At 47.4% G+C, this 12,364-nt stretch overlaps 2 protein-coding genes across 10 annotated transcripts in view; one reads left to right on the top strand and one right to left on the bottom strand.

Moving 5' to 3' along the window:
• ARHGAP17 (Rho GTPase activating protein 17) overlaps nucleotides 1-8,276 on the top strand; it is a 61,455-nt gene extending 53,179 nt beyond the window's left edge. For 2 of the 9 annotated variants that reach the window (XM_006027123.2, XM_014521568.2), the window contains 2 exons: nucleotides 350-976; nucleotides 7,342-8,276. In XM_006027123.2, the coding sequence (XP_006027185.1) occupies nucleotides 350-976; nucleotides 7,342-7,472 (758 nt within the window). In that variant the 3' untranslated portion in view covers nucleotides 7,473-8,276. Of the gene's footprint in view, nucleotides 1-349; nucleotides 977-1,906; nucleotides 1,955-3,480; nucleotides 3,775-4,169; nucleotides 4,216-7,341 lie in introns of those variants that run through there. The other 7 variants (XM_006027129.3, XM_025208227.1, XM_025208226.1 and 4 more) reach the window with 6 other exon arrangements.
• Nucleotides 8,277-8,545: 269 nt separating this feature from the next.
• On the bottom strand, nucleotides 8,546-12,364 carry TEX47 (testis expressed 47; the record flags this gene model as incomplete). Its single annotated transcript, XM_025208230.1, is given in 6 exon segments — nucleotides 8,546-8,849; nucleotides 9,447-9,627; nucleotides 10,067-10,247; nucleotides 11,023-11,087; nucleotides 11,496-11,599; nucleotides 12,349-12,364. Coding segments are annotated over 6 exon segments (585 nt in total), but the record flags the coding sequence as incomplete, so codon positions are not given.

Below are 12,364 nucleotides of genomic sequence, written 5' to 3'. Positions count from 1 at the left end.
TCTGTCATCCCGTCCTGGGTCCCCCCCCTCCCCCCCACCCCGCACCAACCCAGCTCCAAAGCAGGCATTTGAACAGTATCGTGCTCACACTTGCTTCATCCTACTCTCCCACGGTAATAAATTGTGCTGTTACCAGCACTTTAGTGGCAGTACTCCAAGCTGTTGTTTTAGTAACTTTTACTTGCCAACGTGTGGTATCTCTATGAACTAACAAAAGGTGGATCCCTGGGGAAGTAAAGTCACTTGGCAAGTACATACAGATGTCTTGTGTGATGTCCCTTGCTTCCCTTCCAGGTTTTACTTCAGCCACACACCGTAACAAACACCTTCTTATTAATGTCTCTCACAGCCGTTAAAAAACCCGCACCCGCACCTCCTAAACCGGCAAATCCACCCCCAGGACAGCCGGGAAGCCCAAGTTCTGCTCCAGCTGCTCAACCACCGTCGGTCTCTCCAAAACCAACCGCCAGAAGTCCTTCGCCTCCTGGTCAGCATGCAAATGCAGGGGCAGCCCAGACCTCTGCTTCTTCCCAGGTTTCTGCTCCTCGGAGATACTCCAGTAGCCTTCCCCCAATACAGGCACCCAACCACCCTCCTCCACAGCCCCCCACACAAGTTACTCCTCCGCTGCAGCCAAAACTCAACAGTCAAGCACCTTCTCCACCTGCTGCATCTAGCGCTGAGCACGGACCCGAGCACACGTCCTGTTCGCCGCCGCAGACTCCAACGCCTCCTGATACGCCCCCTCTAGGAAAGCACCAGACTAGTTCGTCTTTATCTCAGCCACAGTCGTCCACCCAGGAAACTCCGCAGTCTCCATCTCCTCCTCAGACAGGCACGCTGCCACGGCCAAGGCCAGTACCCAAACCCAGGAACCGACCTAACGTTCCCCCTCCGCCCCACCCTCCGGCCCCTCACGCGGCTGGAGACGGCGTTCTCACAAACCCCTCTCAAACTGCTTCCAAAATAGTCACTGGTAAGTGGATTCTGTCTACTCTCGATCTCTCGGAGTGGGAGGGGGAATTCTTTTTACAACGATAAACGCCATGTTTAAAGGTAATGATGAGTCGTATTAGAATAATTCCTACAATATATACGTGCCGTTAAGGTACGGTTACTAGTTTTCCTGTTGAAATGCGCAGCTGCTGCTTACGCTCTGAGAGATCACTGGGCAGAGAACGGCCCAGCCCCTTCCAGTGATCGGATGTGTGCATTAATCTGACTTTCCAGATTGGGCAGCAGAGCGTTGCAACAGGACTCGATTACCCAGCTTCGCCCCAACACATCCACATCCTAACAGCCAATATTATGCTGGGCAGCAGTTGCCAAAATGGCAGACCCCACCCACCTAGAAGGCATAGCCAAGGAGTGTTTTTAAGCAAATACATGAAGCCAATACTTTGAAAGGCAGCTCCTGGTTTTGGGTGCCTTAAGACCACTTTTACTGGACCTTCTACTTTGAAGGGTGAGAATCAGTATTTTCTGAAACCCAGGCTCCTTTTAAGGTATTTCCAGTTGGTCTGCCGAAAATAGCAAATACTTTCTTAGATGGCCTCATGAGAATATATGCACATATTCCTCCCCCACCTCGCTCGCTGCTTTTGGGGACTGAGGCAGTACACTGCGCTCCCAGTCGACCACACTGAGAAGTGGTACTAGACGGTTTAAATCCCAAAGTGAAAATATAACTGCTACAGTCACAAGCATAAAAGCTAGCATGTCTGAATTGTTTTTCTCCAGTGTATCATTATTTTAGATCCGTTGAAAGGGAAAGGCAGTGAATGTAATGCTTTTTAAATCTGCTTATACTCATTAACGGTTAAAACCCTTTCCAATGACCTTGCAGCTTTCTAGAATAAAAACTAATTATGTTTTGGAATGCAAAATATATTCTGTTGCCTAACAGCTGTACCCCATGATGCCTTCACAGGTGAGGAAGGTTACTGCGACTAAGGTTTGTACTGATCAGACACCTGCAATACAGCTCAATGCTCCTGCACAGCTCTCTTTCTGTAGCTTTGTTTTATACATTTGCTTTGGAGTATGTGCTCTGTCACAGTTGCACTGTAGCTCATTACCACACACCACCCCATTTGCAACAGACATATATATTTGGGACTGTTTCATTTTGATATTCTCAGTCCTTTGTGAAACCAGTTTGGAAAAAAAATACATATTAACTTTAAAATGCGAATATAAAACCCTGTTTCTCAACTAACAGCACAAAGAATGTCATTTAAAAGCTTGGTGCCACGTCTGCCAGAACTACCCCTCTCGGGAACCTAGTGTCAAGTAGTAACTTCTTAAAATAGGTCTGTTCTCTTGACTTGCCAAGCAGAAGAGTCGGGTGCAGTCGGCGCAGGCCGACTTTGCCTCTCTTCCTGTCTTTGTTTTGCTGTAGTTTGTGTGTTGTTTTTTTACCCTGGGTTTGCAATTGTATTTAACTGCTTGGAACTTATTCATGCAAAGCACACACATCCCCATGCAAAAAAGCACCTGGCAGCATCTCTGTATCCTGGCATGTTGGCATTTGCATTCTGTAAACTCGCTGGCTTCCTTAACAGTGCTGTAGTCTTTATCCAACTACAAACTGTCTAAAGAACAGATTTAGAAGCCTCACAATCCTAATGTAATGCTTCTTGAGATGCTACCTGTTGCAGTAGTCACTTTATGGTAGGCTGAAAACTGTGGGGTGCCTATCTGAACCGATTACCCCCAAATGCAGTAATTTCAGGAAGTGTTTTAAATTGGTATGAAACTGAAGCCTAAATGAGAGAACTACCAATAGCAGCTTGCTTTTAAATGTCTGAAAAGTCAGTTGCTTTAAAAAGCAATTCTCCTTTCATGCCTTTTCCCTTCCCCTCCCTTCTCTACAGGTCAGCCTCACTCGTGTCATGTCCTCAGAATAACTGCAGCATGTCCCAGCACTGCCCTGGGAAACGCTGGTGCAGCTGAAATGCTGTAAATGAGTTGTTCTGGGGATCAGTCTTTTCCCCCCAGGATACGTTGGTCTGACTACTTTGCTTTAGTGGCACCTGCTGTCTTTTTTTCCATGTGCATTGTAAAACGTCTCCTCTTCATTTGAGGGAATAGCTTTTATTGCTGACAAGCAGCCAGAAGAATTTCGATCAGAGACTTGTTTTTCTAGTACAGTTAATGACAAACGAGCATGTAATGAAACAAACCCTTCCCTCTAGATGGTGGCCACTCAGTGCAGGGATCTGCGCTTTGTGTAATAAGATGCTTACACAAACAAGGGCCCCACAACAGAGCGCTGTATGCTGCGCTGTGCAGGCAGCCCTGACATTATCAGTGTATAACTGCAGAACATTTCTGCAAAACTCTGCTGGGGGAATTGGACTTCCACTTGTTCAAATCAGCAACATGGAGCAGAACCAAGTTGTTCTTGTAGTTTGGATCAGATTTTTAAAGCTTCATGGGGAAACCAGTGACTGACACTGTTAACTGCATTTATTTCAGATGTCAGTCTTAGCATTTCACAGATCAGTGCTGAAAGATGCAAAATATCCAAGCAAGCCAAAGTCAGCTGGACAGCGTTTATTGGGAACATCAGTCTGAGAACTGTCCCCGAACACCACCAGTTGAGGAGAAGGGGAACTGGCTGCGTTCTCGATGAACGCCACAAACGCACTCGCTGTTCCAGATCAAACTAGGAGACTGAGAAATAGCTGAAACCTGATGCTTAGCTTCCCCTCTCGGCAGGAGAGGATCATGAATCGTTTCCAAACTAGAGGCCCGATCATCGGGATTACGGTGAAATTTTATCCTGAAATCCTAATTTAACACAGGACATTGCGCTAGTTGTGAATGTCTGATCTCACTTTCCAGGCGTTTCATAGGCACTTATCTTAAAGCAGATGCTGTAGCTTTCATGAAATTAACTCTCTCGTTGGACTTTTAAATTAATCAATCTATGATGTGTTGCATTTTTGTTTAACTGTAAGATGCATAATAGGGGAAAAACTGACTTGCAGGCTGGAAAACTGGAAGCCAAACTAAAATTGGCAGAAAAGCTCTCGGGGTACTGGCATACCCAATTCCTCCCTCCCTGCTCTGGACTTCAGTAATGCTTCAAATCCTATTAATAGCTGTAAAATGATAAGCCCAGAAAAGAATATTCTAATTGGAAATTTTATTAAACAATCTAGATGTTTGACCTGCATTCAGTAGGAACTGAAATTGGAAAGTTTAATGGTAAGGAAAAGGCATATGATTGGCCAAAGCATTGCTAATTCATAATCATGTGTGCACTAATTCCCATTACTAACCAGTCACTGTAACGCGGCTTGCTTGCCTTCTAATTAGCACAGCATGCGTCAAGAATGGCTCTTCTGTTTTGTGCTTGCTCTTTATTTAACATACTAAATACGTTTGAGACTAAAATGCCCCAAATTGTCATGTTTTGTATCAGTAATGTCACCCTTTGTTTTATCTCATGTGATGGGAATCCGTAGGGGTGGGTTTATCACCACGCTACTTGTAAAGAAGCCGTCTGCTTTTTACCACTTTGTGTCGTGACTAGATACCCCTCGGACCCTCCTAAGCCCCTTGGTGCTAGCTCCACTCCCTTTCCTCGTTCATCCTTCACAATGACAGTCGTAGGAAGCTCTCCTGCCCCATGTCTTCTTTCTCGGGTTAAGGCCGTCTTACGTGATTCTGTAGATGAGGCTAAACTACAAATGCAAATCGCAGTAGTAGATGTCTGGGCAGTGTGCGAGACCAGGCTAGATTTCCAGTGTCTCTTCCATTTGTGGAAACGTAACTTCGCTCATCTGAAGTCTGAAAAGACACAAAGCCTGAAACATTTCTCATTGCCTCCATGTCCAAGTGAGGGACTTGAAACCCTTGCTCTTAGGAGGCTATTGACTAGCGTGTCTTGTCACTTCTAGCGCCAGCAGTAGGGGAGTGTGGAGCAAGGGAATTAGCCAGTTTTCCGACTTTAACTCCCCCCCCCAAATCCTAATGTTATGTACTATTTCAGTGTTAAAGAGTGGTTCGCTGTGTCCCCATGGTAAAAGCTGAGAACCTTTTAGCAAGATAATGGCCTGCTAGCTTTAAGTTGAGTTCATAATATGCTTCATGGACAAAGGCATTTGAATGTGAGGCTGAACAAGAATTTGGCCTTCTGAAAATATCGTTACTGGACTTTTTCCCATTGATTTGGAGAGACTATTGATTCCATCGACTCCAGCAGTCCGATGAGTTTTCCGCTCAATGAAATGGGGCACTATGAGCACACATTCGGTGGATGTAACCAAGACACTTCAAACTGAAAAGAAGGAAGATGTTAGTGGTTTGCTGAAGTTATTGAACTTACAGCAAGCTTGGGACAAAGTTGTTTTATTCTGTTTTGTTTTGCTGTGCATCTTAATAGTTCACTTCACAGCTCTTGAGCTGTTTGGAGTAACTTCATTTGACACCGAGCGTAATGATCCTCTGGGTGCAATCCGGCACTTATTCTTGTGTTGTGCGGAGGAAACCACAGCTTGTCAGTTGAAGCTGTGCAGGGAAACGCACAACGAAGGATGCAGAAACCGGAAGCCCCTTCTTAACAAAGGGCACGTGGAGTCGTTTAATGAGTTAGTGGAGTGTGCAAATCGCTCCGTGCAGAAAGCTGGATCAGTTCAGGACCTTGGCCGAGGTATTGATCCAGCGACTGAAGTGCCATCAGGGAGAGAGCAGTGTCACAGCTCCTGTAACCTGGACTTTCGAGAGCAGTTCTGTCAACCCCGGGTACAGGATTTGCTTAAATACTTCTTGCTGAAAACAGGGAAGAAAGGCTGCACTTGAGGCTTTTTAATCCCATCGCTGCCTCTCTCGGCGAATCACTTAGCATCAAGGCTTTCAATTTAAACATGTTAAGTAAATGATACATTAGTGTTTGGGTTTGAAGCTTGGTGCATTTTGGGCTCTTAGGGAGGGCTTGTGAAATTGCCTCTTCAAGCTCCTTGAGCTGAGCAGTGAATTATAGTCTGTATTTGTAGATGCCAATGTGTTGCAGTAAGTGACACTTCACTTCTCTTCTGAAGCGAGTGCAACGCACAGATATTTTGGATTGGTAGTTAGCTGTGCTGGTGCGAAATCGGGCAGGGTGGCACCTTGATCCACCAGTTCAGAGCCATACTTTCGTAAGCAACAGCCTGCGTTGTCAGGTGCTGTGAACACAAGCGGGTTTTGCATTTGAAAGCTTGCCTGACTCTCCCAACTACGCAGTTGGGCCAATAAAAGAGATTGCCCTAAGAGCTCCCTGCCTCTCACACAATTTCTGGCCCATCACAGCTACATCACTCTTGCATTACCTTCACTTGTCAGATGCATGCCTAGCATCTCACAAAGTGGGATCGTAGGAAAGCGGGGCTGGATCATCTAGTCCAGCGCCCTGCTCAAGGCAGGATCATCTCTGACGAAACCGCTCCAGCCTAGTGTCCGTCTACCTGCTCTTGGAAACTTCCAAGGATGAGGAGCCCACGATTGCTCCAGGTGCCTGTTCCGATGCATGACCGCCCTCGGGGGCAGAAAGGTCCTCATCTCCAACTTTGTCCCCTGCCTACAGTCAAGTGTATGACTCTGAATTAGTCTATAAGGTGCCACTGCCCTGCCTTCAGCATAAATATTTGGAGTTAACTGTGTTCATTGAAGTTCCCCAAGTTGAAGTCCTGGGGGTTTCTATCCTGCTCATCAGTGCAGTGAGTCACTGGAGCCGCAGCGGTGAGGTCTCTACTGTTTCACTTTCTAGCCACCCCTAGCAGAGGGTCAGGACAAAACTCCTGTCATGGATCCAAGACCAAGACAAACCATACAAGACAAGGGAAGGGCCTTGATCCCAGCCATTAATCCCGATTTCTTTGTCAGTTACTGAACTTCTTCCTCCCTGTATTAAATGAGCCTGCTGGTTGCCTCCATGGCTTGCCAAAGTGGTTGGAGGGGGAGGGAGTGCTTGATTGACGTTTCCCAGATGCTGAGTTAATTCTTACTGCTGAACTCCCTTGTTCCTGGCACCTGCCACAGAAGCTAGGAATCTTGCAGGGCACGGTCATCTTGGCCTCGGACCCTTTGATGTTTTCGGTGAACCTCTACAATGGTGAATACCTTTCCCTCTTACGTAGGTGACTGAGAAGCTGCCCAACCTCAGTCCAGTTCTGAGCTGGCTTATCCCCTGTGTTACGTGCACAGACGCAGGCCCTTGGTTTGATGTCCTACCTGCATCTGTTCATTTCCCTCCTCTTTTTAAGTGCTACTAGTGATCTAAGAGTGGTTAAAATGCCACTGTCCACATGCTGCTCAATTTTGATGCTTTTCCCCCATGTTTTGCCCCCGCAGACTCCAACTCCAGTGCTCAAGAACCACTTCGAGGCCCCTCTTCAGAGCTTCCTGCAGAGTCCGCGGGCAAGGAACTGCAAAACCATCTCATGCTGGACATCGACAACGACACGGAAAGCACGGCTCTGTAAAGGAGACAAACTTTCAGCCCCTTCTGCCCTGGTGGGAAGCCAGCGAGTCGAGGCCTAACAGGGAAAAGCTTTTTTTTGAAGACGTGGCGGACCTGAACAAAGCTTCCACTTCAGTGTTATCGAGAAGGTAACAGCCATCAAGAAGAAGTTTAATGATCTGTGTCTCGACGCTGGCTTCCAAAATCCGGGATGGAAAGAGCAGATTACTGCAGACTTGCATAGGAAGCTTAATTGCTGCTAATACAGATGGCATTAGCAGAAGTTCCAAAAAAATAAAAAGCAAGTCATTAGCTATTATTTAAAGTGCATGTATTACGGAAATAACCTACTTATTTTGTCACGGTTTAGATTTTTATCCCTAGTCCTTAGACATGGTATTAAAATGGAGATGCCTTGCCAGAGACATTCCCCCTCACTGATTTGCTGCAGACTCTTTGCTAAAGTATGAACCAAAAAAAGCCAGAATGCTGGTGGTGACTGCTGGTTATCGGTTACCTCTCAAAACTGTGGATGTATTCTAGTGCCTTGAAGGACTGTCATACTGTAGGAGGAAACTTACTGTATTGTTAATCATTTCATTGCTACCTTAAGTACTGATCATTATCCTTATTTCCTAGATATTTGTATTAACCATACCTACTTTTTATGTGAAATTCGTAACCTTGGTTCAAGGTGAAACTGTGGAAATGTCTTTGCTTTCCTTCTAAAATGGGTTGAATTTTGGAAGCATTGCGAACGTGTTCAGATTCGTCGGTTGGGTGAACCTTTATAAAATTAAAGAATCCTCTCTTTTTGTCACTGAAAGGTTTGCTTTTCCTACTCCCCAGAAAATCTCTCCCTGTCATTTCTGGCAGTGCCTCCAGAAAGCAGGGTTTCTGCTGCTCCCTCGCTGCCTTTGAACCCTGGTGCACACTAATCTGCATGGAATTAAGACCGAGAGCTGGGTTTGCATTTTTCACGTGCTTGGCAGAAGCATAGCAACGGTTCCTGAATATACTGACTCGCGTTATCCAAGTGTAAGATTCAGAGCTAGATTCCACCTTGGCATAACTCCTGCACAAAGGGTCATTAATTCCATGCCAGCGTTTAAAAGTCTCTCTTTATTTGCATACACTTTGGCAGACGATCAACAGGTGATTTGCACTGAAGGCCTCCTGACTCCTTCCCGTGTACTTCCATGCCGATACCAGGAGGCTAAGGAGAGGACCCCTCTTCTACCATGTGTCCAGTCCCCACGCTAGCTGTGTGTTCTTCAGCGCTCCTTTGTTTCTCTGCCGTTTGCGCTATGAATACATGCTCAAATGCTAAGGAAGAATGCTTTGGGTAGGGTCTGGTGTGTCTAGGCAAACAGATGACCAGGGGTAGGCCACACGGTTTCTGTGAGAGGGGAAAATGAAAGCTGAAGCACTTAAAGGAAGCCAATATTCCCCCAAGCAGCTGAGTGATCCCTCTAAAGCCAAACTCTTCCAGCCATCTACCTAGCTGTCTTAGCTCGCCTGAAAGAAGTGGGATGTGCCGTGGTCCTCAGCCCCGTACACAGCTGGTGCTTTGTGTGTGCGCGGCAGGCTGAAACCACACTCTGTTTGGAGCACCTTCAGGGGCACGTTCGCCTCTGCTCAGCCTGAGCGGGCTGGTGGCACGAAGGGAGGCTCAAAGCCCTTTCTATAATGGGCACAGACCTGCACTCTTCTCATGCCGGAGGGAACGTGTCATTTTTGTACCTACAGGACAAGGGGGATGTCTGCAGAGGAGCTGTTTAAAAGGATGATGATAACTTGCCCCAGCCACTACCAGGGGGGCAGGGGGAATAGCCAGCTGAGAGACTCCAGTTACTGAGTCAAATACTGGAAGATTCTTTAACTTTTATTGTATACTCTTCCTGGACGTTCAACCCTGTACTTTGGCTCAGTAGATAAATGCTATCCTGTTGCCACAGATAAGTTGCTTCTACTTTTAACTGCGGTGCTAATGTACCTGAGTCCATGGCTGGCTGTAAAGGGTCCTTATACATTTTCAGGAACTCCTCTGGACTCAAACAGTCCTTGGCATTACACAAGTAGTTAATGGTCTCTGCTGGGATTAGGAGGTTGGGTACAAGTGTGTGTAGGTTGTTGCCCAATGACTTGCTGCTAACCTTCGTGGTAAAGAGAGAATACTTCAGGGTCACATTCAGCATTAGTAGAAAAATACTGCCTGACGCTGCCCAGCACAGTGCAGCGGGTTTTATTGCCCCTCCGTGTTTACCCTTTAACAGGGATATGCGCCTTAGAATGGACTGATTGACAACTCTATAAACGGCCAATTAAGTCATTACGTTCAGGAGAAAAACGTCTATGGTCTTTGACTCAAGTTAATATATTACTTAATGGACTACAAGTTATAACTTATTTCAACACCCAGGTAATGTAGCTTGGAAGAGTTTAAAAACCGATGTCACAGGCCTTCATTTCTCCATCCCTACACAGCTGCTAGATTCTGTCACTAAGTGCATGAACCAGTACCCGTTAGCAAACTTGCATTAACGGACGCTAAAAGCAAGTACACTTTAAAAAAAAAAAAAAAAAAAAGCCTCAAACCACTGCCTTCGGTTTTACCCATTAGATCCATAGCAGGAGAGTAAGGCACTCGGTGACCACCTCTTCTGTAGACTGCGATTGTGTCACATCTTCCAGGTATGTCACAGGCAGAGTCACCATGGTGACATACCACTGCAGGAACAGCTTGGTTGGGATGTTATGTGACACCACTAAAATCTTAATTTCCTGTAGCAAAGCACTGATGGGAAAGCATTAGTCTGATTGTTCTGCGCAACGAGGTGTTACCTACTGTGTGTTCCGGGAAACTTGCTGCTAATACTATGGTATTTTCCCCAGCTCTGTTTTGGATCTAGCAACTGAAAACCTGATTTCCTTACCCCATCACAACTTAATCTGAAGTTTAGGAGGATAATTACGTGTTATTCTTCATTTTGGAAAGAAGCTAGGACTTGGAGGATACAATATTGTGTGTTAGTAGAACAAGGAGCATGTACAGACGTGTGATGGGAGCTAGTTACAAAACGAAAGACGCCTGAGAGGTGATTTTTCTCACCACATCAATCTGCAGACCCCCCCCCCCCCCCCTCTTATTTTATGCATCACCTTCTTTTTGAAACAAGATACAGAAATTGCACTGAAATCATGTGTTAGGACTTGCTGTTCTCTGAATTATGAAGGCTTCTGCTTAAAAATTAAAATCCAAGACATATTGGAGAGAGCAAGTCCAAGGGGCTTGCCAGTTGTCTAAAGGTACTGTCATTCTCCTAGTTTCTCCATGTGGCAGAGAGAACAAGAAAAGGAGCATGTAGCACCAGAAGGGTGAAAGGGGGTTAAATAGAGATGTTGGACTTTAACGAGGAAAGCGCTATAGTCTGAGAGAGAGATTTCATCGATATCATGGTCTCCAGGCCTTTGCCAGAAAGAAACGCTGACTGGGTCAAGTTTTATTATAATCATACCAGAAGCTCATGTTATCCCTAGAGGAAGCACCCTGCCCGCTGGGAAACGCTTACCTAGGACCTTGACTTTGGAGAGAAGCTAAATCGTGGAGGATACGATAGATTGTGCCACTGGAGGACTGCAAGGGAAGACGGAGCTGTTACAAACAAACTAGGCCCAAATGACGAACGTGTATAAAATGACTGGTCAGCTCTCGCTGGTCTATGACTGGCATCCCCTCCGGCTCAGCCTTTGGTGAGGAGATCGTTGCCCTGGACTCCAGGAAGGACACGTCCAGCCCCCGAAGGCAGGCTCGCGAACCGGGGTAATTGCTGGAGTGGAATGGGATGGTCCTTGGTGTTCTGGTCGCTAACACCACCGCATCCACTGAAAGGCCTCAGGCCTTGCATTTCAATCCTGGTGCGGGCTCGGAAGTTTAGCGGTCACCCTTCACACCCCATTCACAGGAGCCCGAGGTTCGTGCACGCGAATCGAGGCTGTGGCCTTCTCTGCGGGATATAGTAACGCTGAGATCTCCTTAACCTACCTCTACGATATGAAGAACGGAGTTGGGGTAAAGCAGCAGCAGACCCGAGACGGGCTCTCCGAGGTGGTATTTCAATATGTTCTGAAACAGCCTTTCATGGTAACCTTATTTGAAAGGCAAAGACTGGATAAATGGTTATCCTATGGGAACGGATCTCAGCCTCAGCAAGGCAGCCAGCATCGGGCTTGGCCATAGCACGGTGCACTAAAAACACTCGGTTCTCACTGTCCAAAGCATACAAACGGCCCCAAATTCCCTTTATCACGTGTGCTTAATACTTAGCTGTGTAACTAGTGGGTTTTAATGAGGAAGCACTCAAGGTCCTCCAGAGCCGAGCGTGCTTAGGAAATGCTGGGAGAAGAATCCTTGCCCCCCGCCTGTTGCTGGAGCCAGCTGGTGCAGCACCTCCACTTCTCCAGCAAACCATCCGCTGCCCAGCTCGTGGCGCCCTCCTCGGGCTCCCAGACGCTGTCCCCTTGCGCAGGCGGCTCTCCCTGCTCCGCCTCGACACCTTCGAGGACAAACAGGGCGGACGCGGCCCCTCGCTGCCGGGGGGAGCCCCGACCACGTGCCAGCACGTGGGCAGCCACGCGCATGTGCAATGCGACCGTGAAGGAAGGGTAGGCGCCGGGCAGCGTGGCGCATGCGCAGCATAGAAGCGAGGGAAACCGTTGGGACCGGGCAGCTGGGCGCACGCGCAGTAGCAGCCGCGGGGGGGGGGTGCGGTCCGTTTAGCGCATGCGCCACAACTGGCTTTGAGGGGCGGTTGGGATCCGGGCAGCTCTGCGCATGCGCGGTAACGGTCGCGAGGGGCCCGGGCACCCCCGCGCATGCGCGGTAACGGCGCGTGTACCTGTGACCTCGCCGCC

The sequence above is a fragment of the Alligator sinensis genome, unplaced genomic scaffold (assembly GCF_000455745.1).
Source record: "Alligator sinensis unplaced genomic scaffold, ASM45574v1 scaffold1164_1, whole genome shotgun sequence".
NCBI classification, from domain to species: domain Eukaryota; kingdom Metazoa; phylum Chordata; order Crocodylia; family Alligatoridae; genus Alligator; species Alligator sinensis.
Note: the sequence above shows the minus strand (reverse complement) of the source record. Positions and strands in the feature narration are given on the sequence as shown.